General features: G+C 65.6%; 4 protein-coding genes across 13 annotated transcripts; 2 read left to right on the top strand and 2 right to left on the bottom strand.

Moving 5' to 3' along the window:
• The first annotated feature begins 3 nt into the window (after positions 1–3).
• Positions 4–2,709, top strand: LOC136060277 (guanylate-binding protein 1-like). Its single transcript, XM_065754656.1, is given in 8 exon segments — positions 4–650; positions 1,028–1,242; positions 1,245–1,615; positions 1,684–1,896; positions 1,959–2,018; positions 2,082–2,171; positions 2,247–2,414; positions 2,542–2,709. Coding segments are annotated over 8 exon segments (1,932 nt in total).
• Positions 2,710–3,414: 705 nt separating this feature from the next.
• CSAD (cysteine sulfinic acid decarboxylase) lies at positions 3,415–6,801 on the bottom strand. Of its 2 annotated transcripts, XM_065754672.1 has the most exons (14): positions 6,523–6,801; positions 6,326–6,452; positions 5,842–5,932; positions 5,662–5,768; positions 5,460–5,575; positions 5,306–5,385; positions 5,156–5,210; positions 4,955–5,071; positions 4,818–4,882; positions 4,662–4,743; positions 4,150–4,349; positions 4,022–4,073; positions 3,782–3,871; positions 3,415–3,695 (listed from the first exon to the last, which is right to left on the bottom strand). In XM_065754672.1, the coding sequence occupies exons 1-14, from the start codon at positions 6,646–6,648 to the stop codon at positions 3,522–3,524; spliced, it is 1,482 nt and encodes a 493-aa protein (XP_065610744.1). In that variant the 5' UTR covers positions 6,649–6,801; the 3' UTR covers positions 3,415–3,521. The 2 variants fall into 2 exon arrangements, with proteins under 2 accessions (XP_065610744.1, XP_065610743.1); XM_065754671.1 differs by lacking the exon at positions 3,415–3,695 and having other exon boundaries at positions 3,787–3,871; positions 3,985–4,073; positions 6,523–6,743.
• A 442-nt stretch (positions 6,802–7,243) lies between these two features.
• ZNF740 (zinc finger protein 740) lies at positions 7,244–11,502 on the top strand. Of its 7 annotated transcripts, none has more exons than XR_010623344.1 (7): positions 7,244–7,355; positions 8,287–8,474; positions 8,894–9,025; positions 9,109–9,406; positions 10,108–10,226; positions 10,305–10,660; positions 10,723–10,736. XR_010623344.1 is itself a non-coding variant. In XM_065754682.1 (7 exons), the coding sequence occupies exons 2-7, from the start codon at positions 8,457–8,459 to the stop codon at positions 10,392–10,394; spliced, it is 537 nt and encodes a 178-aa protein (XP_065610754.1). In that variant the 5' UTR covers positions 7,247–7,355; positions 8,287–8,456; the 3' UTR covers positions 10,395–11,502. The 7 variants fall into 7 exon arrangements, 6 of the variants coding, with proteins under 6 accessions (XP_065610749.1, XP_065610750.1, XP_065610754.1 ...); XM_065754682.1 differs by having other exon boundaries at positions 7,247–7,355; positions 9,109–9,195; positions 9,316–9,406; positions 10,305–11,502; XM_065754680.1 differs by having other exon boundaries at positions 7,249–7,355; positions 9,109–9,195; positions 9,283–9,406; positions 10,305–11,033.
• ITGB7 (integrin subunit beta 7) lies at positions 11,036–17,865 on the bottom strand. Of its 3 annotated transcripts, XM_065754664.1 has the most exons (15): positions 17,776–17,865; positions 17,624–17,697; positions 16,672–16,858; positions 16,129–16,299; positions 15,643–15,875; positions 15,091–15,249; positions 14,914–15,009; positions 14,751–14,840; positions 14,345–14,485; positions 13,974–14,161; positions 13,454–13,665; positions 12,920–13,142; positions 12,426–12,655; positions 11,948–12,108; positions 11,036–11,854 (listed from the first exon to the last, which is right to left on the bottom strand). In XM_065754664.1, the coding sequence occupies exons 1-15, from the start codon at positions 17,840–17,842 to the stop codon at positions 11,759–11,761; spliced, it is 2,328 nt and encodes a 775-aa protein (XP_065610736.1). In that variant the 5' UTR covers positions 17,843–17,865; the 3' UTR covers positions 11,036–11,758. The 3 variants fall into 3 exon arrangements, with proteins under 3 accessions (XP_065610736.1, XP_065610733.1, XP_065610735.1); XM_065754661.1 differs by having other exon boundaries at positions 17,624–17,865; XM_065754663.1 differs by having other exon boundaries at positions 11,036–11,837; positions 17,624–17,865.
• Between the last annotated feature and the right edge of the window lie 784 nt (positions 17,866–18,649).

Below are 18,649 nucleotides of genomic sequence, written 5' to 3'. Positions count from 1 at the left end.
TCCATGGCTCCCTTAAATTTCACCCGCCCAATACCGCAGTCTCCAACTCCTTCTCAGCCCCCAGAGCCTGCAGTGCCCCTCTACCCCTTCGCTCCCCACCTCCAGGCCCCGCAGGGACCCAGACCCCCGGGCTCACCCCGGCCCCACCGGCCCCGCCGCCGCCGGCCGCCTCCAACTGAGCGCCGGCCCCGGCGCGCGTCCCGTTCAAAATCTCTCCCGCAGCCAATCAGCGCAGCGCCCCGCGCGGGGCACGCCGGGAACTGTAGTCCTGCGCTGCGCTGCCTCCACGTGGGGGCAACTGCGCCCGGGAATGGGGGAAAGGGCGCGGGGTGCGGGGCTCAGTGCGAGCGGCGGGAGAGCGCGGCTTTACGGCCCGGGAAGATTAAACAGCGGAGAAGAGGACGGGAAAGGAAAACGCACCGGACCACGTGGGCTGCGCCCGGCGGCCGTGGGACCGCGCTGCGGTGTCCTTGGGGCTCCGCGCTGCCTGCGGTTATCAGCGGTACTCCCATCCCAAACCGCGGCACCGCGGCACAAACGGACCCGGGGGTGGAGGAGGGGCGGCGGTTATCGGAGCTGTCGTCCTCCGGAGCAGCTCCCACGATCCGAAGGATTAAAGAGCTGCTGCGGGGCCCCTCAGCGGGGGAAAGGTAAAGGCCGTTGTGTTCGGGGCGGCCGAAGCACCAAATGGGGCCGCGTGTGTTGGGCGGCCCTGCGGAGTCGCAGGATAACGATTCGGGGAACGTAACGACATGTGTAACAGATGTGAAACCATAACCCGTGAGTGATCAACCGGGGCAGAATTTTTGGAGAGCTGCCCCAGCGCTGCCAGGAGGATCTCCTCCTTAACGGCAATAATACTTCTGCCGCTCGGTTTCTTTCTTTCACGTCTTCCATCGGCCCAAGCGGACGGGCGTCACAGGGCTCCAACTCCGGGGCGCCCGGTGCCGCGGTGCCGCTCCCCCGCGGCGGGGCTTTGTCCGCTGCAAAACCGTGTCAAAGTGTCACAGTGGCACCGTGCTGACAGTGACAATGCAGGCAAAGGATACGTGGTTGAGAAGCACAATGAGCTGCGGCACCGCCTGCGCAGCTTCTTCCCTCGCCGCGGGTTTTTCACGCCGGACCGGCCGGCGGAGGGCAGAGACCTGGCGCAGACGGAGGTGCTGCCGGAGGAGCAGCTACAGCAGCGCTTCCGGCAATGGGTGGGCGCCTTCTGCTGGTACATGTGGAAGGAGGCGCCAGTGAGGTGTTGCCGGGCTGGCACCAGGTGACAGGCAGCGGTGAGCAGTGGGAGCGAGGACTGGTGATGCATAGGGGACATGTGGGGGGGAGGACGAGTAACTGTCACTTCTCGCAGGGCTGGCATGCATGGTGGACCGGCTCTGTGCCCTGCGTGGAGACTGCGCTCACGGTGGTGGCAGAAGCTGAGAACAGAGCAGTGGTGGAGGCTGCAGTGGCTGAGTACCAGCAGGGCATGGAGCAGGGCCTGGTGCTGCCCGCGGCCTCGCACGATGCACTGATGGCCGTGCACCAGGACTGGAAGCAACTTGCCATCACCTTCTTCCTGTCCCACGCCTTTGCCAACTCCAAGCAACGCTACCAGGAACTGCTGATGGTACGTCACTGTCAAAGTGTGGGGCTGGGGGTGATTTCCATGCACCTGAGTGCTGCTTTTTGGCACAGGACAAGCTGGAGGTGGCCAAGGAGGAGTTCTGCAGGCGCAATGAGGAAGCGTCAGAGCAGCGGTGCTACGCGGTGCTGCAGGAGCTGTGGGGGGACACTCAGCTCTGCGTGCAGTGTGGGCACTACACTAAGCCTGGGGGCATGTGGCTGCTCCAGGAGGACCTGAAGCTTGTGTTGGAGGAGTACAAGTGAAGGCCCAACAAGGGCGTCAAGGTGAGCAGGGTGTGGTGGCAGCGGGCGTGGTGGCAATGGCTGTGCCTCGGCAGTACCATCAGGAAGAGGCAGTGCTGGAGGAGTTCACGCAGCAGAGCAAAGTGCTGATGAATAACGTGGAGGTGGCTGAGAAGCGGTTCCATCGGTGGGAAGCAGCGCTGGCTGAGGCGACAGCCATCAAGGAGGCGATGGAGAAGCAGATGGAGGAGCACCGGCAGCAGCACGAGGCGGCGTTGGCTGAGATGAGAGCGGCCAAGGAGGCAGCAGAAGCGCGAGTTGGCCTTTTGGAGCAGCAGCAGAAGGTGACGTTGGCTGAGGTGGCGGTGGTCAAACAGGCAGTGGAGAAGCAGCTGGAAGAGCAGCAGCAGCAGCGGGCGGCCCTGGCCGAGGTGATTGCCACCCACGAAGCAGCGGAGGTGCAGCTGGAGGAGCGCTGGTGGCTGCGGTTGCAGCAGCTGCAGGAGGAGCAGCGTGCGTGGCTGGAGGAGCAGAACGAGGTGCTGGCTCACCGCCTGCAGGTGAGCACGGTGCCGGCGCTGTGCAGCAGTGCTGATGCATTCTGGTGGTGCACTGTGTGCTGTGGCTGTGCCATGGCGTTGGGTGGAGGTGCGGTGTGGCCGTACCGGTGCATTCCTCATCCCACAGGAGCACGAGGCGCAGCTGCAGGAGGGCCGTGGGCACGAGGCGGCAGCGCTGCAGCAGATGGAGCTGATGCAGGAGGACCAGCACGTGCCCTCCTGGCGCTGCACGCTCTTGAAATTTGTGGACAAAGTGCTTGTGCCCATCCTGATCAGATTGGAGAACAGCACCTGATGGGCTCCTGCAGCTGCGGAGCTGTTCCCTGCCTGCTGCCGCTGCAATAAACCCGGTGGTGCTGCACAGGCATTGTCATTTTGGGGTGGTGCAGGGCGTTCTGGGGAAGCACAGATGAAAGCAGCAGAGGGCTGGGGGGAAGGTGGGAGTCGATAGGATATGGTGATAATTGTAACAAAGGGACACAGCGACAATGGCAACACTATGACAATGGTCACAATTGTTATGTGATAACTGACACAGAAAGGCCCTGCTTCCCCCAGGATCATTGAGGTGTGAGGGGCCGGGGGTACCTCAGACCCCACCCCTCTGGACGGTCAGAGAGGGGCCACCCCCCATGGGGATAACACGGGGAAAATATGGGGGTGCAGTGGGGACATGGAAGAGCACAGAAACGCGTGGACACTGAGATTGTTCCTCGAGAATAATGAGGGGGGGAGCACAGGGACCTTTGGGGACACTGTGACACTGACATGAGGAGCCCAAAGCGCCATTGGGATCCCATGGGGACCCAAGGAGGCTGTGATACCATCCCCAAACTGCCCCAGAATGGCCTCAAAATGTCCTCTGTTGGTCAACCCTGACACCAGTGACGTCCTTGGCCACTAGGGCACGCTGCTGGCTCACAGTACCAACCCTGGGGGCGGGGACGCACCGACGTCCCAAACTTCGGGGTTATTTTATACCGAAAATAGCGCAGTAAAACCATGTTTGTTTTACTCATTTCAGTGTTTATTGAACTGCAGTGCGCAGCACGTGGGAGTGTCCTCGGTCCCCGGCGTCCCCACAGCCCTGGGGGGGGCAGGGGGGCCCTACAAGTCACGTCCAAGCCGCTCAATCTCGTCCAGGAAGAAGTCGAGGTCGGCCCTGGTGACGGCAGGGCTGGTAACGATCTGCCGGAAGAAGTTGGGCCTGGCACCGTGGGGCTGGTAGCCCACCATCATGGAGCCCTCCTTCATCATCCTCTCCTTGATGGCAGGGGCCACCTGGGGGGGAAAAGGCGCTGGGGATCTGTGCTGGGACAGACACTGAGGCAGAAAGGGTGGGGGGAACCACCGGATTCCACGCTCACCTTCCCCAAAAGTAGCTCAAAATCAGCGCAGCCCTGGCGGCCCCGCAGGCTGGGGGGCACAAACCAGAAGCAGAGGTTGAGAAATTCAGGCTGTGAAGAAAGGAGAGCGGGGAATGGTGCTTAGGGCTCCATTCTGGAGCTGCTGTGCTCCCCAAAGGGGCTCTCGGGGCGACGCTCCCTGCTGCCGCCCCCATGGGGCTCACCCCCACCCGTGGGGCACTGCAGCGCAACGCAGTGTACCTCCATCACCAGCTGGAAGCCGTCCCGTCTCTTCAGCTCTGCAGCCAAGTAGCTGGGGACAGAAAGGAGTGTGAGCACACCCGGTGGTGGCTCCGGTGGTGGCACCCAGTGGTGGCTCCCGCACTCACCGGGTGTAGGAGAAGGCCCTGTCCACACGCTGCTCCAGCCCTTCGGTCCCCACCGCCTTCCAGAGCAGCCACAGCTTGAGGCAGTCCACGCGGCGGCCGCACTGCACCGTTTTGTCCCCGGTGTCGTATGTCACGTCGTAGAATTTGTCGGGCTGGAAGAGGTACGTGGCACCAGACCCATGGCAGCGCTGCAGCAACCCCTGTGGGAGACAGGGATCAAAGTGTGGCTGTGGGGGTCCCCAGGGTCTCAGCAAGGTCTCAGAGGGATGCAAGGGGTTCCCAGGGCGTCCTGATGGGTGCAGGGAATGACAGGGGATCCCAGAGGATCTCAGGAGGTCCCAGAGTATCAAAGGACTTCATGTCGGTCTTGCTAGGGTTCCAGAAGGTTCCAAGGGAACTTGTGTAGGGTCTGAGGGACTAGAGAAGGTTCCAGGGGGTTCCCAGTGGGGTCCTGAGGAGTCCCAAGGGGTCAGAGGGGGTCCCAGTGGGATCCCAGGGACCATGGGACTCACAGATTCATCGCGGAGCAGGAAGGCCGAGCACTGCAGCCCCACTGTCAGCATCTTGTGGGGGTTCCAGGCCACCGAGTCAGCCCTACAGACACAACACGTTGGGGGGCTCTGAGAGATGTGGCTCCACGTCCCCACAAAGCACCCGTTTGGCGGTACCTCTCGATACCAGCGAGGAGGTGCCGATGTTTCTTGGACAGCAGTGCACTCCCTCCCCAAGCAGCCTGGAGAACAGAGCGGGGTGAGTGCAGGGAGGTGGGGCTGGGGGTGCACAGTGGGGTCTCCCTGGCACTCACATCCACGTGCAGCCAGAGGCCGTGGCGCTGGCACACGTCTGCCACTGGGCCCAGTGGGTCGAAGGCGCCCAGCACGGTGGTACCAGAGGTGGCACTGACAAAGAACGGCACAGCACCCTGGGGACAGGACAGCGTGTGGGGATGGGAGGCAGCAGTGGGGGACAGGGGGTCCCGTGTCAGCCATCCCTGCCCTGGCCTCACCTCACTTTTCACCCTTTCAATCTCCTTCTCCAGCTCCTCGGGTATCATCTTCCCCCTGGGGGATGCAGTGGGGCTGGGGTCAGCAGCGGGGCAGGGACCGGGGGTCCCAGCGCAATCCGTGTTAACCCGGTGTGATCCCAGCGCTCCCACCTCTCATCTGCATGCACCAGGACAACGTTGTCGGTGCCAATGCCCAGGAAGGCGGCTCCTTTCAGGATGGAGTAGTGGCTCTGTGAGGACAGCAGGTGGGGGCTCAGGGGCTGCTCCTGCCCCCACTCCCACCCATCCCCATTGCCGTGCCCACCTCCTCTGAGGTGAAGAGCACCAGGCGTGGCAGCACATGGCTGCCCTGCTGCCGGCTCTCAGGGAAGCGCTGGAAGCGGGCCACGTTCATGGCGTACATGTTGGAGATGGAGCCCCCTGCCCGGGCACAATGACAGCAGCGCTGGCACTGAGGACAGGCCCGGAGCTGGGGGTCCTGCAGCAGCCCCCTCCCCCCCTTATACCAGGGCAGAAGATGCCATCGCCGCTGTCCCAGCCCACCAGCTTGCGCAGTTTGGCCAGCACCACCTCCTCCATCAGCACAAACACCGGGGCGATCTCATAGGTGTACCTGGGGGCACAGCAGGGGGGAAGTGAAGCCACCCCTTGGGGTGAGACCCCCACCTGCAGCCCCAGGCACGTACTGGCTGGTGTTGAGCGTCTCGGTGAGCAGGCGTCCCGCCAGCGCATGGTGGTCCAGGCCCGAGAAGAGCTGGTTGAAGAAGCGGGGGTGGCCTAAGAAGAGGGGAAAGGGGGGGCAGGGTTGATGGGGGGGTCAGTTGGTGGAGGGGCTGAGAGACACTGTGCCAGTGGGACATCGGTGACAGTCCCCATAGGGCCTTGGGAATACAGCTGCCAGAGGAAAAAGATCAGCTAGGATGTGGACAGCCAGTGCTGTGCGGGTATCAAGGACACAAGTGGGGCTGCCGGGACAAGAATGGCACTGCTGGGACCCATCCGGGTGTCAGGGACACGAGTGGGTCCGTCGGGACCCGTAGGGGCAGCAGGGACTCGAGGAGAGCGGTCGGGAGCTGCGCGGGGACGGTGACACGAGTGGAGCAGTTGCGAACTATGACCCCCAGTCAGCGCTTCCGGATCTGCGGCCCCGGGTGGGGGTGGGATGCTCACAGGTCTTCACGCTGTAGCGGATGATGTCGCGGCAGCGCTGCAGCAGCCGATCCGCGTTCTCCCCGTGGCTCCGCAGCTCCAGGTCCAGCAGCTCCCGCAGCTCGTGGGGCTCCTTCCACTCGCACACCTGCAGGCAGCGCTCAGCACTCAGCCCGAGGCCCCCACCCGAGGGCCGCCCCCTTCCCCCGTGCTCCCACCTTCTGGGCCACGTCTGTGCCCTTCCTGACCGCCTCCTCCAGCAGCACCTGGAAGGCCGCACGCAGGAACTCCTCCCCGGCCGCCGCGTCCGCCCCGGGCTGCTCCAGATCGCCCCACACCGCCATCACGGCCCGGCCCCGCTCATCCTCCGCGCGGTGACGGCTCCGAGCGGTTGCCCTCTGCGCACGTGGGGACAAAGTCCGCGGCGCCGCCGGCACCGGGTGACACCGGGGCCGCGTCCCGGGGAGGGGCGGCCGGGGCACAACCACCGCCCTCAGCCCGGGTGGGGCCGCGGCCTCACCCACCGCGCCCCCAGAACAGAGGGAAAAGCGGCGCGGGGACGGGAGCAACCGTGGGGACAACGCCGGGGGTGCGGGGTCACAGCGGAGGGGGCAGCGCGGAAAGGGACCGAGAAGCGCCCGCTGAGCCGCAGCCGTGAGAGGGCTCCTCCCGCCGGCAGGGAAGGACTCTCCAGAAGACAGTAATGGGGGGAAAGGTTCCCGCGTTGCCCCCCCAGAGATAACGGCGGCGCAAGGCCCCCCGCGCCCCCCCGCCCCAGGTCCGGGTCGCCCAGCTCCCACCCGCCCTCGGTTGCCCGGGCAACTTCCGCCCAGCCTCAAGATGGCGGCTCCATGCTCTGCCTCGAGGAGCGGCGAAGCGCATGCGCGGTACCACCCCTAACCGGACTTCCCGCCGGAAGTGCTGGAGGAGGCGGAGGGTCGGCGCAGGCGCTTCCGGTTCCGGGTCAACGGCGGCGGCCGGAGGAGGGGGGCCGTGGCTGTCGGTGCAGTGCCGGGGCGGCGCGGAGCGGCACGGGGAGGGCCCGCGGCAGGTACAGGCCCCGCGGTGCCCCATTCGGCCCCGGAGGTGGGGGCGGCCCCGGAGATAACGGCTTCGGGGCGGGGCGGGGCGGGGGGGAACCGGAGGATTGGGGGGCGCCTCCGCTGGCCCCGCCCCCACCCACCGGGAGGCACCGGAACGGGGGCGGGGGGGAGGGGCATCGGGAGGGGGAAGGGCAGCGGCGGGCCCTCCTCATCCCCGCTCCCCGGCTGGGGCCTGCGCTGCGTGCCCCTCCCCCACCACCGGGATCGTCCTCCGTTCCCCAAGTAAGCGGGGTCATCCCCCTCCCCCACGTCATCCCCCACACTGTGTCCCCGTGGTTCACCTCTCCCCTTGTGTTACACTTCTCCATCCACTCACCCCATTCCCAAGATGTTTCCCCACGTCACCCCCTCCCAGAAATGTCTCCGTCACCTCCCCCCCACCCCCCAGTTTACCCCTGGGTCCTCCTTGAGCCGCCCCACTACAGAATGTCCCCTTCTGTCTCCTCCCACCCTGTGTTGTCTCCCTCTCGTGTCACCTCCCTTTACAGGAGCCCCAGAAGCGTCTCCACATGTCACCTCACGTGCCCCTGAGACCCCCCTGCAATGTTGTCTCTCTCCGCTGGTCACCCCCATATAATTCTCCATCCCCCTTCCCTTTGCTGCCTGTCACTCTGAGACCCCTCCCCACTGTCACTGCCATCCCCATGTGGCATTGTCCCTTTCCCAATCACCTCCACGCCCCACATCATCCTCCTGATACTCGCTGTGCGCCCACCACATACCACCCCAATACTCATCCACCCATAGCCCTTGTAATACCTGATATCACCCCCCAACCCCATGCCACCCCCCTTTGCCTTTCACCCCCCCACCGGGGCGTCCCTTTGCCCCTTCTTCCCCCACCCAGGATTAAGACATAGCGCTATTTCCCCCCCTCAGGCCAAGACCCACAGCAGCATCTCCCTCCCGGAGTTGGGGGGGGGGGAGGACCGGGGATGTCCCCACACTGAGGACAACGCTGTCCCCTCCTGCCCGCTGCCGCCGCCCCCCCACGCAGCCGGGGGGCGACCGAGGAGGACTGCAGCCACCGGGCGCCCCGATCTCACGTGATGTCGGCGAAGTGGAGGGTACTGGGCAAGGCCGGCCAAAAAAAAATGATTAACTGAAACCAAAGTTATATAAATCCCGGCTTTCTAACGGTAAAATCCTTCCCTGGGAGAGCGTTAAGGCCAAAGGATTGTTACAATCCCTTTATCGAGGACAGACAGACAGACCCGAGATGGCTCAGGTAATGAGCCCCACTGCTCCCACCCATACCCCAAGACCACCACAGCCCCCGGGGCCCCCAGCGTCCCCATATCCGCCCCCCCATCTCCACCGCCACCCACCCATTAGTGATTAGGTCCTCGGTTAATTAATCTCCACTGTGGGAGCTGGGTGGGCTCGTGGTGCGGCAGGGCGGCTCCTGCAGCTCTCCGGCCTCGTGTGTTGTTCTGCTTTCTTTTCTGTCCCCCCACCCCATTCCCTTGTCCCCCCCCAAATGTAGGCGAGCCTGCTGGCGTGCGAGGGGCTCTCCGGCGTCTGCCTGGTGCCCACAGTGGCCAGCAAGAAGATGATGCCGAAGCAGAGCTCGAAGCAGGCGGAGGGCAGGGAGCGGGGCAGCAGCCCCGACGTGCTGGTATGGTGTGGGGGGAGGGGTTGGGCGGTGTGACTCCCTGGGGGGGGCGGCTCACTGCGGGGTTTTTGGTTTTGCGTGCGAAGGCGCTGCGTCAGGATGGGGAGAAATCCCGCAGCCGAAAGGAGGAGGAGACGGCGGAGGCGTCGCAGCCCAAAAAGTCCATTAAAAAGGCAGGTTGGGGCTGGGGGCGGGGGGGCGCGCCCTGGGCAAGGGGTTGCGGGTCAGGGGGGCTGACGGGGCCACCCCCCACCCTGCAGGTGGTGGTGATCAAGCAGAACTGCTCCTTCCAGCTGAGGATCCACAAGAACTTCATCTGTGAACAGTGCTGTGGGGCGTTCCGCAGCAGCTACCACCTCAAGAGGCACATCCTCATCCACACCGGTAAGGGGCACCCCCAGCGGGGTGAGGGGCACCCCAGAATGGTCTGCAGTGCTCAGGGGGAGCACCCAAAAGTACCCCCAGTGTTGAAGGGCACCAGAAAATCATCTGCTGTGGTGAGGGGATACCTGAGAATCATCCAAATCGGGGTCAGAGGCACTGAAAGAGCCCACAGTCACCACCCAGAAACCACCCGCAGTGTGGTGCAGGCATCCTGAAATGCCTGCAGCGCTCAGGGGGACCCCACCGTCGCTGGGCTGAAACCACCCTCACTGCTCGAAAACCCACTCTCTCTGGGGGCAGTGGGTTCCCTGAACCCCCCCCTCGCTGGAAGGGGCTGGCCAGGAAACACCATCACGTCGTTACAGGCCACCCAGGACCCAGCTCTGTGCGGTGTTAATTACATCCCGTGGCTCATTAAGGGGTGGAGGAGCCCGAGTGGGAGCAGCGGAGCTCCCAGCAGGGGGAGATGTGGGGCAGGGGGATGTGGGACAGGAGATGACATGGGGCGTGGGGCAGGTGTGGGGAAGGAGGGCGTGGGACAACAGAGGACACAGGGCAGGGGGGCAGAGGGAATGGGGACATGGGGAGCAGGGGGACGTGGGACACGGGGATATGGGATTGGCGTGGGGCAGGGAGACATGGGGTGTTGGGGCAGGGGCCGCGGGGCTCTCCCAGTGACGGTGCCCCCGCGCTGCCCCCAGGGGAGAAGCCCTTCGAGTGCGATGTGTGCGACATGCGCTTCATCCAGAAGTACCACCTGGAGCGCCACAAGCGCGTGCACAGCGGTGAGAAGCCCTACCAGTGTGAGCGCTGCATGCAGGTACGTGCGGGGCTGTGGGGGATGTGGGGGGCACTGCGCCCGCCCCCCCCGTGCTCCTCACACCTCTGTCTCCCCTAGAGCTTCTCCCGCACAGACCGGCTGCTGCGACACAAGCGGATGTGCCAAGGCTGCCAGACCAAAGGCCCCGAGGCGCAGCTGCTGCTGTAGGGCCAAGTGCTGGGGGGCTTCCGTGTCCCCCCCGTGCCCCCCTCCCCCGGACTTCCCAACCAGGTCCCGACACTGTACATAGGCTGAGGATGAGCTGGAACCCTTCTCCCGTGCGGCAGCAGCAGTGGGGGTGGCTCTGCCCGCCCCCCACCTCAAGACCCCACCCCGCCCCATCCCGACGCCGCCATTGCCTCTTGGGGTCGGCTCCGAGCGGGGTGAGAACGGCTCCAGAGCGGCCTCCACCCGCAGGAAGGATGTGGGATGGGGTGGGGTGGAGCCCCTCCCTTCCCCCAAACCCCCCCACTTTGCAAGAAAAGAGAAGCAGAAGGCAGAGCCCCCCCCTACCCCCGGCTCTTGTGGCCGTGGCACTTTTCCTTCTTGTTGTGATTGTTCTTTTTGCCCTTTTCTGCGCCTTTTCACCTCCGTCACTTCCGCCTTCTGAGGGGAGGGGGGGAGCCCCACACCCACCCCAACCCCCCCAGTGTGGGGGCCCAAAGCCATCACAGTCGGACTGGGAGAGCGGGACGACCCTACAGCTGAGGACTTACGGGGTCCCCCCCTCTCTGAAGAGGTCCCCCCCTTTCCTGTCTGTCTCTCGCCTGTCCGTCCCCAAAAGCAAACGGAACTGCTGGGAATGGGAGGGGGGGAGGGGGGGCAGCGGAAGCTTCACCTCAACTTGAAACCCCACAGCGGGAGGAGCCTGGGGCTGTTCCCACGAGTGGGGGTGGGAAGGAGCCCAGTGGGCCCCCCTGGTGCCCCCTGTGATCCTCTTATAGCACTGCTGTGGGGCTGGGGGGGCTCTCTGGGGACACAGGACCTCCCTTGTGCGGCTGTAGTGATGGCTCCATGCTGGGTCAGTGTGCAGCAAGGTCACCCCAAACCCCATGGGGGTTGAGATGGGGTCACCCCAAACCCCATGAGGGCTTCATGGACTGCGGGGGTTCAAGGAAGGGGAGCGAAGCCCCCTACCCCCACTGAACACCCCCATGCTGCCTGGAAAGCCCCACGGCTTCATTTTTTCTGTTATTTTTTCTTTTTTGTTTGTTTGTTTTGTTTTTAATATACTTATTTTGCTATGGGGGAAGGGAAGGACTTGGGGTGGGGGTGGGAGTGGGGGCGAGGGGGCAGGGGGGAGGGGGCATCACTTTTAAGCTGTAGTTTTTATAAGATGTCATAAAGTCGTCTCTTTTTACCAGTAGCGTGGTGTCGGTCCTTGGTGGCGTTCGTTAGGGTATTTAAATAAACGTCGTTCTCCTTTTCTACCCTTGGCTCTGCTTCTCGGTTTGGGGGGGGTCCCCAGCACTGTCAACCCCCCCCCCTTTCCCCCCCCCACAGCACTGTGGCACCGTGGGGCCGTTCTGGAATCAATGTGGGGTCTCAGGGGCACTGTCCCCGTTGCTGCCCCCGAGGTAGTTGGGGTTGATGGTGGTGGTGGTCGCGCTCCTGAACAAAGGGTTGTCCTGAGGGGAGGGTGGGGGGCACACACACGTTTGGGGTCACGCCTCAGCCCAGACCCCTGCATCGCCCCCCCTCCCTGGGTTGGGGTCGCTCACCTGATCCCATGCGGCGCGGAGCCGCTCGCGCTCGAAGCGCCGGAACTCGCGGCGGTCGTGGAGCTCCACGGAGATGCGGCCCCACGCAGCCATGAGCAGCAGCCCCACGGCCACCGCTGCCGCCACCACCGCCACCAACAGTGGGGACTGCCGCAGTGGGGCTGCAAGATGTGGTCAGCACTGCCCGACCCTCCCCAAACCCCACCCTACAGGGTCCTCTGAGTGCCAGGAGCTGGCCCTATTGTGTCCCGAGGCTGCCAGGAGCCTCATCATGGGTGGTGCTAAGATCACCCCACCCCATTGGGGTCCCATGAGAGCCAGAGGTCCCATGGGCACTGGGACCCACCCCTTGGGGGTCGTTTATGTCCCAGGGTCTCTTGGGGTGCACAGACTCCCGGGCATAGAGTGCTTTGGGGTTGATGGTCCCATGTACGGGGTCGCTATGGTCTGGGGTCCTCGCACTCCCCCCCCCACTCACCCTCCTCAGCCCACACGGTGATGGTAACGTCCGCCCCCTCCTCGTCCTCATCCCCGTCCCCGCGCCCCACCAGGAACACGAGGACACGGCCGTCGGGCGTCTGCTCCCGGCACAGTGCGGGGTTGGGGGGCACGGGGGAGGGCAGCACCCGCAGGGCCGTCCTATTGCACGCGTGGCTGCAGTTCCCCCGCAGCGGCCCCCGCCCGAAGACACCGCAGTCCACGCAGTCCCTGTAACAGAGGGACCCCTGTCAGGGACGAGAGCTGCGGCCCCACCCCACGTCCCGCGTTCCCACCCCACGTCCATCTGCTGTGACCGCCCTCTGCCCGCACCCCACGGCCCCGGACACCTTCCCCATCCCACCCGCGTCCCCACTCCCCTCTCCACTCCCCAGTCCCCACGCCCTCGTGTAACCCCGTCCCACATCCTTGCTTCCCCTCGCCCCCGCGTGTCCCCCCAGTCCCACAGCGCCGTACCCCCCCGTCCCCACTCACCGCATCCTCACGCAGCGCCCGGCGCACCGTGGGCAGTGCTCGCACAGTGTCCCCACGTACCCGCGCTGACAGCGGCAGCGCCCGCACTCGCAGCGCCCGTTCCCGCTGCACTCAGTGCCGCCCCGCACGCAGCCGTCCCGCGCCAGGGGACATCCGCAGCCGCGGCCGCCGAAGCCGGGCTGGCAGCGGCAGCGCCCGCACACGCAGTCACCCCGCAGCGGTCCTGGGGAGCGGGTGGGAGAGAGATGGGACCCGAAGGGTGGGGACGGGACCCGGAGAACGGAGCCCAAAGGGCGGAGGAAGGGATCCACGGGGACGGACCCAAAAGATGAGGGACAGGGACGGGGGAAAGGGATGGGGAATGGGATCAGGAGATGGGGACCTCCTGGGGAGGGGACCTATGGAGATAGGGACAGGATCCAGAGGGGGTAGGGGCCCCATGGGGACGTGCAATGGGGACAGGACCCCAGAGGGACTCCCCACAAGGACGGGACGCCCCCCAAGGGATGGCAGCCCCCCCATGCCCCTCCCCACCTCCGCAGGGCAGCCCTTCGTGCCGCTCGCATGCCCCCTCCTCGCATTGGCAATATTGGCCGCTCCACCCGGGGGGGCACTGGCACTCCCCGCAGACGCAGTGCCCCCTCCCGCTGCAGGGGGGGGCCGTGCTGTTCTGGGGCCGGCAGTCCCCCTCCTCCTTTTCTGGCCCTTCGCACTCACAACGGCGGCCGCGGCGGCCCCCGGGGCACCTGGGAGTGTCAGAGTCACTCCGTGGTACTCCTGGCCCACCCCACTGCCTCCTCCTATAGCCCCCACCCCACCCCATTGCCCCACATCCTACCCCATAGCCCCCAGCTCATTCATTTTCCCTATCTCCCCCCAACTCCCTCACCCCACCCCATTTCCCCTATCCCACCCTTTACCCACCCATTTCCCCCATGGCATCCCATGGCCCTCCCACCCCCCCATTCATCCTCCACCCACTTCCCCCATATCATCTTATTTCCCCCTATTGCATCCCCACAGCCCACCCCGTACCCCCCCCTCAATCCCCTACCTGCAGACGCCACACTCCAGATCCCCTCCCCGGCACAGGGCGGCCCCCCCCTGCCGCTGGGAGCAGGGACAGGCGCAGGGGACACGCAGAAGCAGAGAGAGCTCCTCGGGGACTCCCACCACCCTCAGCCCCACACGCTGGGGGGGGCCCAGGCACATGTCTGCCCGCACCCGCACTGTGAAGGATACCTGGGGACATGGGGGGGGGAGGAGGAGCACATGTGGGGTGGGGGCACCCAAAGGATGGTTACATCCATGGCGTAGGGGCACCAATAGGGTGGGGACACATACGGAATGGGGACATGCACGGGGTGGGGACAACCCAACCATGGTACACAGACGCCCTCAGTCCCCCCTGCCCCCCGTCCCCACCTCCTGGTTGATGTCCACACCGGTGCAGCGGGCGCTGTGGGGCTGGGGGGCTCTGGGGGGGCCGCCGCAATGGGGTTGGATGCTGAGGCTGAGCCCGGGGGGCAGCGCTGAGTGCCGCAGTTCCACCGTGGAGGTCAGGCTCTGCGGACACCCACCGTGTCACTGTGTCACTCCCCCACGGCGACATGGACCCCGTGGCCCTTCTGTGTCCCACTCCCACCACGCTCAGTGCCCCCCATAGCCCCAGTGCCCCCCTCATTTTACAGTGCCCCCACGCCCCTGATGGCCCTCAGACCCCCACTCCCCTCCACAACCCCCATGTCCCCACTGTCTCGGTATCCCCCATGCCCCCAAAGTCCCTCAGTGCCCTGACCCCCGCCACGACCCCCCGCCTCCCCCGCCCCACCTCATAGGCCTCAGTGATGAGCTGCACCACGTTGCTGGAGTCCTCCCGCAGTTCCCCCACCACAGCCCCAGGGATCATGCGGCTCAGCTCCTGGGTAGGGGACAACGCAGTGTCACCTCCCCACCCCTCCCTAACGACCCCATCACCCCCCCACCCCCCTCACCCGGTACACGGGCACCACAGGCGCGGTGACGGCAAAGATGGGCAGAATGTCGGCGTCCGACAGCACCTGCGCCAGGTGTCCCACGGACGGGTAATCCTGTGGGGGGAGCAAGGCCCTGTCACGACCCATACAGCCACAGCCCCCCCCCCCCCCCCCCCCCGTGACCCCCTAACCCACATAGAGGTGGCTGTGGCTGTACTCCCCGTGCTCGTCCAGGTGGCAGCGGCCGTCGCAGGGCCGTGCGATGCCCCCCAGGCGCCCATCCCCCGCGGTGTGGAACGTATCATCGGACGCAAAGAGCAGCAGCCGCGTCACTGCGCGCCAACCGATGCGCTCCTGGGGGGGCAGGGAGGGAGGGCACGGTGTCCCCATGTGACCAATCGGCCCCAGCATCGGGTGATGCCACATCTTCTGCCCCCCTCCGTGGCCCACACATCCACCGCTATCTCACAATGTCCCCATCACCCCCCAAAGTCCCCCATGTCCCCCAGCGTCTTCCAATGCCTCTGGGTACCCTCAGTGCCCCCCGGTGTCCCCCCGCAACCCCCAGTGCCCCATCTCTTGCACACCTGCACTCTCCTGAATGCACCCCCACCTTCTTGCACTTGCACAGCCCTTGTGTGCAACCCTGCTCCCTTGCACACTCCCTGTCCATCGAACATCCCTTCCCTTCTTTGCACACCCCTCCTGTTGGCACACTCCCTGTCCTTGCACTCCGTCCCCCCGCACCTGGCACACCGCCACCTGCACGATGGCATCGAAGCCGCCCTCGGGTGCATCCATGTTCCCGGAGACGCGTTGGCTGCGCACGCGGCGCGTGAACTCAGCGCTGTCGTTGGTGAGCGGCAGAACGTGGCGGAACGCAGCGGGGGGGGCACACGGCTCCGCGGGGGGGCAGGGGCTGCGCTGTGGGGTCACCGCCGAGAAGGGCAGCAGAGGTTTGTCCACGAAGGAGCCGAAGCCTGGGGTCAGGGGTCGGGGTTAATGGTAGGTATTGGGGTCACGGGTGGGATGTTGTTGGGGTCAGTTCAGGGTACTGGGGCTGTGGGTGGATATGGGGTTGGTGCAGGGGTCAGCGGAGGGGTCTGGGGTGGATATTAGGGTCTGTGTGGGACACTGAGGCTGGGGGTGGACTTCAGGGTCGGGGGAGACACTGGGGTCAGCTCTGGGTGTTGGGGTGTATGTCGGGGTGGGGGGTGGGGGTCTGTGCAGCACCGATGCGCGCGGCGCTGGAGGTGTTGTGGAGGGCACGCAGCAGCTCGCTGCCCAGGCGCTGCAGCAGCCGCAGGTCGTCGCGCATGGAGTAGGACAGATCCAGGAGGAAGTAGAGGTCCACAGGCACCGCCCGCGCGCGCCGGAACCGCACAGTGAAGCTCAGCTCCTCACCTGGGGGGCACTGTCAGAGCCCCCGCCACACACACCTCCCTTTGCCATCCATCCCCCTCCCTTCTGCTCCTCTCCCCCATTCCTTCATTCCATCTCTCAGTGTTCCCTCTCCCACCTCCTCTCCCCATTTGTCCCTCCTTACTTCTCCCCATCCCTCCCTCCCCTTCCACTCCCCCATCTCCCCACGTACTCCCCATCTTCCCCCCACTCCCTCTGCATTTCCTCATCTCCTCTCCATCTCCTCACGCGTTCCTTCATCTTCCCATCCCTCCTCTTTTCCCCCCACCATCCCCATTTCCCCTCCATCTTCCAACTACCCCCCCATTTCTACCTCCCCTCCCTCCCTCCCCTCCCTCTCCCCCTGCCCCTCACCGGCCCTCAGCTCCATCTCCACGCTGTGGGGCCACAGCTGCCCCCCGCCGTCCCCCCACTCTGTGTCCCTCAGGACCCGCAGACGCCCACGGGGTTCCACAATGGCCCCAGGAGGGCACCCAGAGCGCTCCAGGTCCGCTCGTGGGGCACAGCGAGACACCTCCGCCTGTGCCCCCCCCGGGAAGTCCTGTGGGGACAGAGCAGGGCAGGGGCAGAGACCGTCACCACCATCCCCAACCCCGTATCCCAAACCCTGCATCTTCACCCCATACCCCACACCCACCACCCCACACCCATCCGTTCCTGCGTGGGGCTGCTGTGTCCCCAGGTGCAGCCCCCCCACCCCTCCGCTGCTGTTTGTCACTGCGGTTTTGCCGCTTCCTGGTGACACCCGCAGTGCTGGGACGGGGGGGGGGTCAACCCAGGGTGGGGGCTCCCACGGTACGGGGACAGTGGGGACTGTGGGACCCACGGTGATCCCTGGGGGCGGTGGGGACAGTGGGGTCCCCATGGCTCAGTGAGGCCCCCAGGGACACTGAGTGCCCCAAAGGACACGGTGACTCCCCCGGGCCCCCCCTGCACCCACCCCCACATCACTCTGTGACCCCATACCTCAGCAATCTCTCCCCACCCCCCAAATCAGAGGGAACCCCCCCCCCCCCAGGATGTAGAGACTTCACTGACCCTAATTGTATGGGACAGATATCACCCCTCTCAAAGTTGGGATCCCAGGGAAAATTCCAGGGGGGTTCAGGAAGGGAGACAGGGGACCTTGGGTGTTCGAGGAGAGGGTCTCAAAGGACTCACAGGGGGTGCGTGGCCACAGGGGGTGTTGGGGGATCTCCGGGGGATAACTCGGTATGGTCCCAGGGCAGTCCTGGGGGAGTCTGGGGTGGCAGGGGGTCGAGAGAAGGGTCCCATGGGGGCTGGGGGTGACCTCCCCTCCACTCACCGGATCCTCGCACCAGGCGCACCGCGGGTGGGAGTTGATGCACTCCTCGCAGGAGGGCTGCGGGCGGCACAGCCCTGCCGGGGCGGGTGGCGGTGGTGTCAGGATGTCCATGGGGGGGGTCCCATCGCCTCCCCTCTGTTTCCAGCTCTCACCTCCTGCCCCCCTCGGGGCCGCCCACAGCAGAGGCAGCAGCAGCATCAGAAGACCCCCTCGCCCCATGGCCCTGCACTGCGCGATGGAGGAGGCGGTTATGACCCCCCCAGGCGGGGCAGGGCGGGGCGGGGCAGGATGGGGAGGTACGGGATGGGGGGCACGGGGGGGGGATCGGAGGCATAGGGCAGTTTTGGGCATGGGATACGGGGAAATGGAAGCCATAGGGGACTGTGGGGGGGATACGAGGGGATCGGGAGGAGCTCTGAAGGGTACAGGTGGGAAAGAGGAAGATGGGGGGAAATATGACAGGGTATGGGGGATATAGTGGCCATGGGAGGGGTACAGACGGTATGGGGGGGATGGAGGCAAAGGGGCGGGGGGGGGGCTATGGGGGACATAAGGGGGCGTGGGAGGGGCAGGCAGGGACGAGGGGACGCGGAGCGGTTCGGGGGCTCCCGCGGGACGAACGGAGCAGCGTTGATCGGGAGCGCCCCCCCGCGGCCACTCTGCGCCACAGCATTGACCCCGGGGGAGCCCTCCTCTCCCCGCGCCCTCAGGGGGTGTGACCCCCGAGGGGACCCCACATGCCGGGGGGGGCTGAGCCACTCCCTCCCTCCTCCCCCCCCGTGACCCCATGGAGCGGCCCCGCGCACCTCCCTGACCCCGGGTTGACCTTGTTGTCCCCAGGAGCCCCCACCATCGAGGGGCATCCCCCATTATCCGCAATGTCCCGGGGTATCTCCATTACGCGGAGGGGGCGGTGTCTCCGAGCACCACGCGCCCCCATTTCATTTCCATCACTTTATTTTGCAAAAATAGAAAAGCCCCGACCCCCCCCAGAATGGGGAGGGCTGTAAACATGGCTGCGGGGCC

The sequence above is a fragment of the Cyrtonyx montezumae genome, unplaced genomic scaffold, assembly GCF_038088225.1.
Source record: "Cyrtonyx montezumae isolate F1298 unplaced genomic scaffold, pur_monq_1.0 scaffold_92, whole genome shotgun sequence".
NCBI classification, from domain to species: domain Eukaryota; kingdom Metazoa; phylum Chordata; class Aves; order Galliformes; family Odontophoridae; genus Cyrtonyx; species Cyrtonyx montezumae.
Note: the sequence above shows the minus strand (reverse complement) of the source record. Positions and strands in the feature narration are given on the sequence as shown.

Bases quoted from the DNA above. Each gene is read 5' to 3' on its own strand.
- CSAD (XM_065754672.1), bottom strand. From the start codon at position 6,648: ATGGCGGTGTGGGGCGATCTGGAGCAGCCCGGGGCGGACGCGGCGGCC. The intron at 5,769-5,841 runs GTACGTGCCTGG...CTGTGCCCCCAG, and splicing joins GAGACGCTCAACACCAGCCA to GTACACCTATGAGATCGCCC. The intron at 5,386-5,459 runs GTGGGCACGGCA...CTGTCCTCACAG, and splicing joins TGCTCTTCACCTCAGAGGAG to AGCCACTACTCCATCCTGAA.
- ZNF740 (XM_065754677.1), top strand. The intron at 9,026-9,108 runs GTATGGTGTGGG...TTGCGTGCGAAG, and splicing joins GCAGCAGCCCCGACGTGCTG to GCGCTGCGTCAGGATGGGGA. The intron at 9,407-10,107 runs GTAAGGGGCACC...CGCTGCCCCCAG, and splicing joins GCACATCCTCATCCACACCG to GGGAGAAGCCCTTCGAGTGC.
- ITGB7 (XM_065754661.1), bottom strand. From the start codon at position 17,842: ATGGGGCGAGGGGGTCTTCTGATGCTGCTGCTGCCTCTGCTGTGGGCG. The intron at 15,250-15,642 runs GTGCGGGGGGAC...CTGCCCCCCCAG, and splicing joins TGCAGGTGGCGGTGTGCCAG to GAGCGCATCGGTTGGCGCGC. The intron at 15,010-15,090 runs GTGGGTTAGGGG...CTCCCCCCACAG, and splicing joins ACAGCCACAGCCACCTCTAT to GATTACCCGTCCGTGGGACA.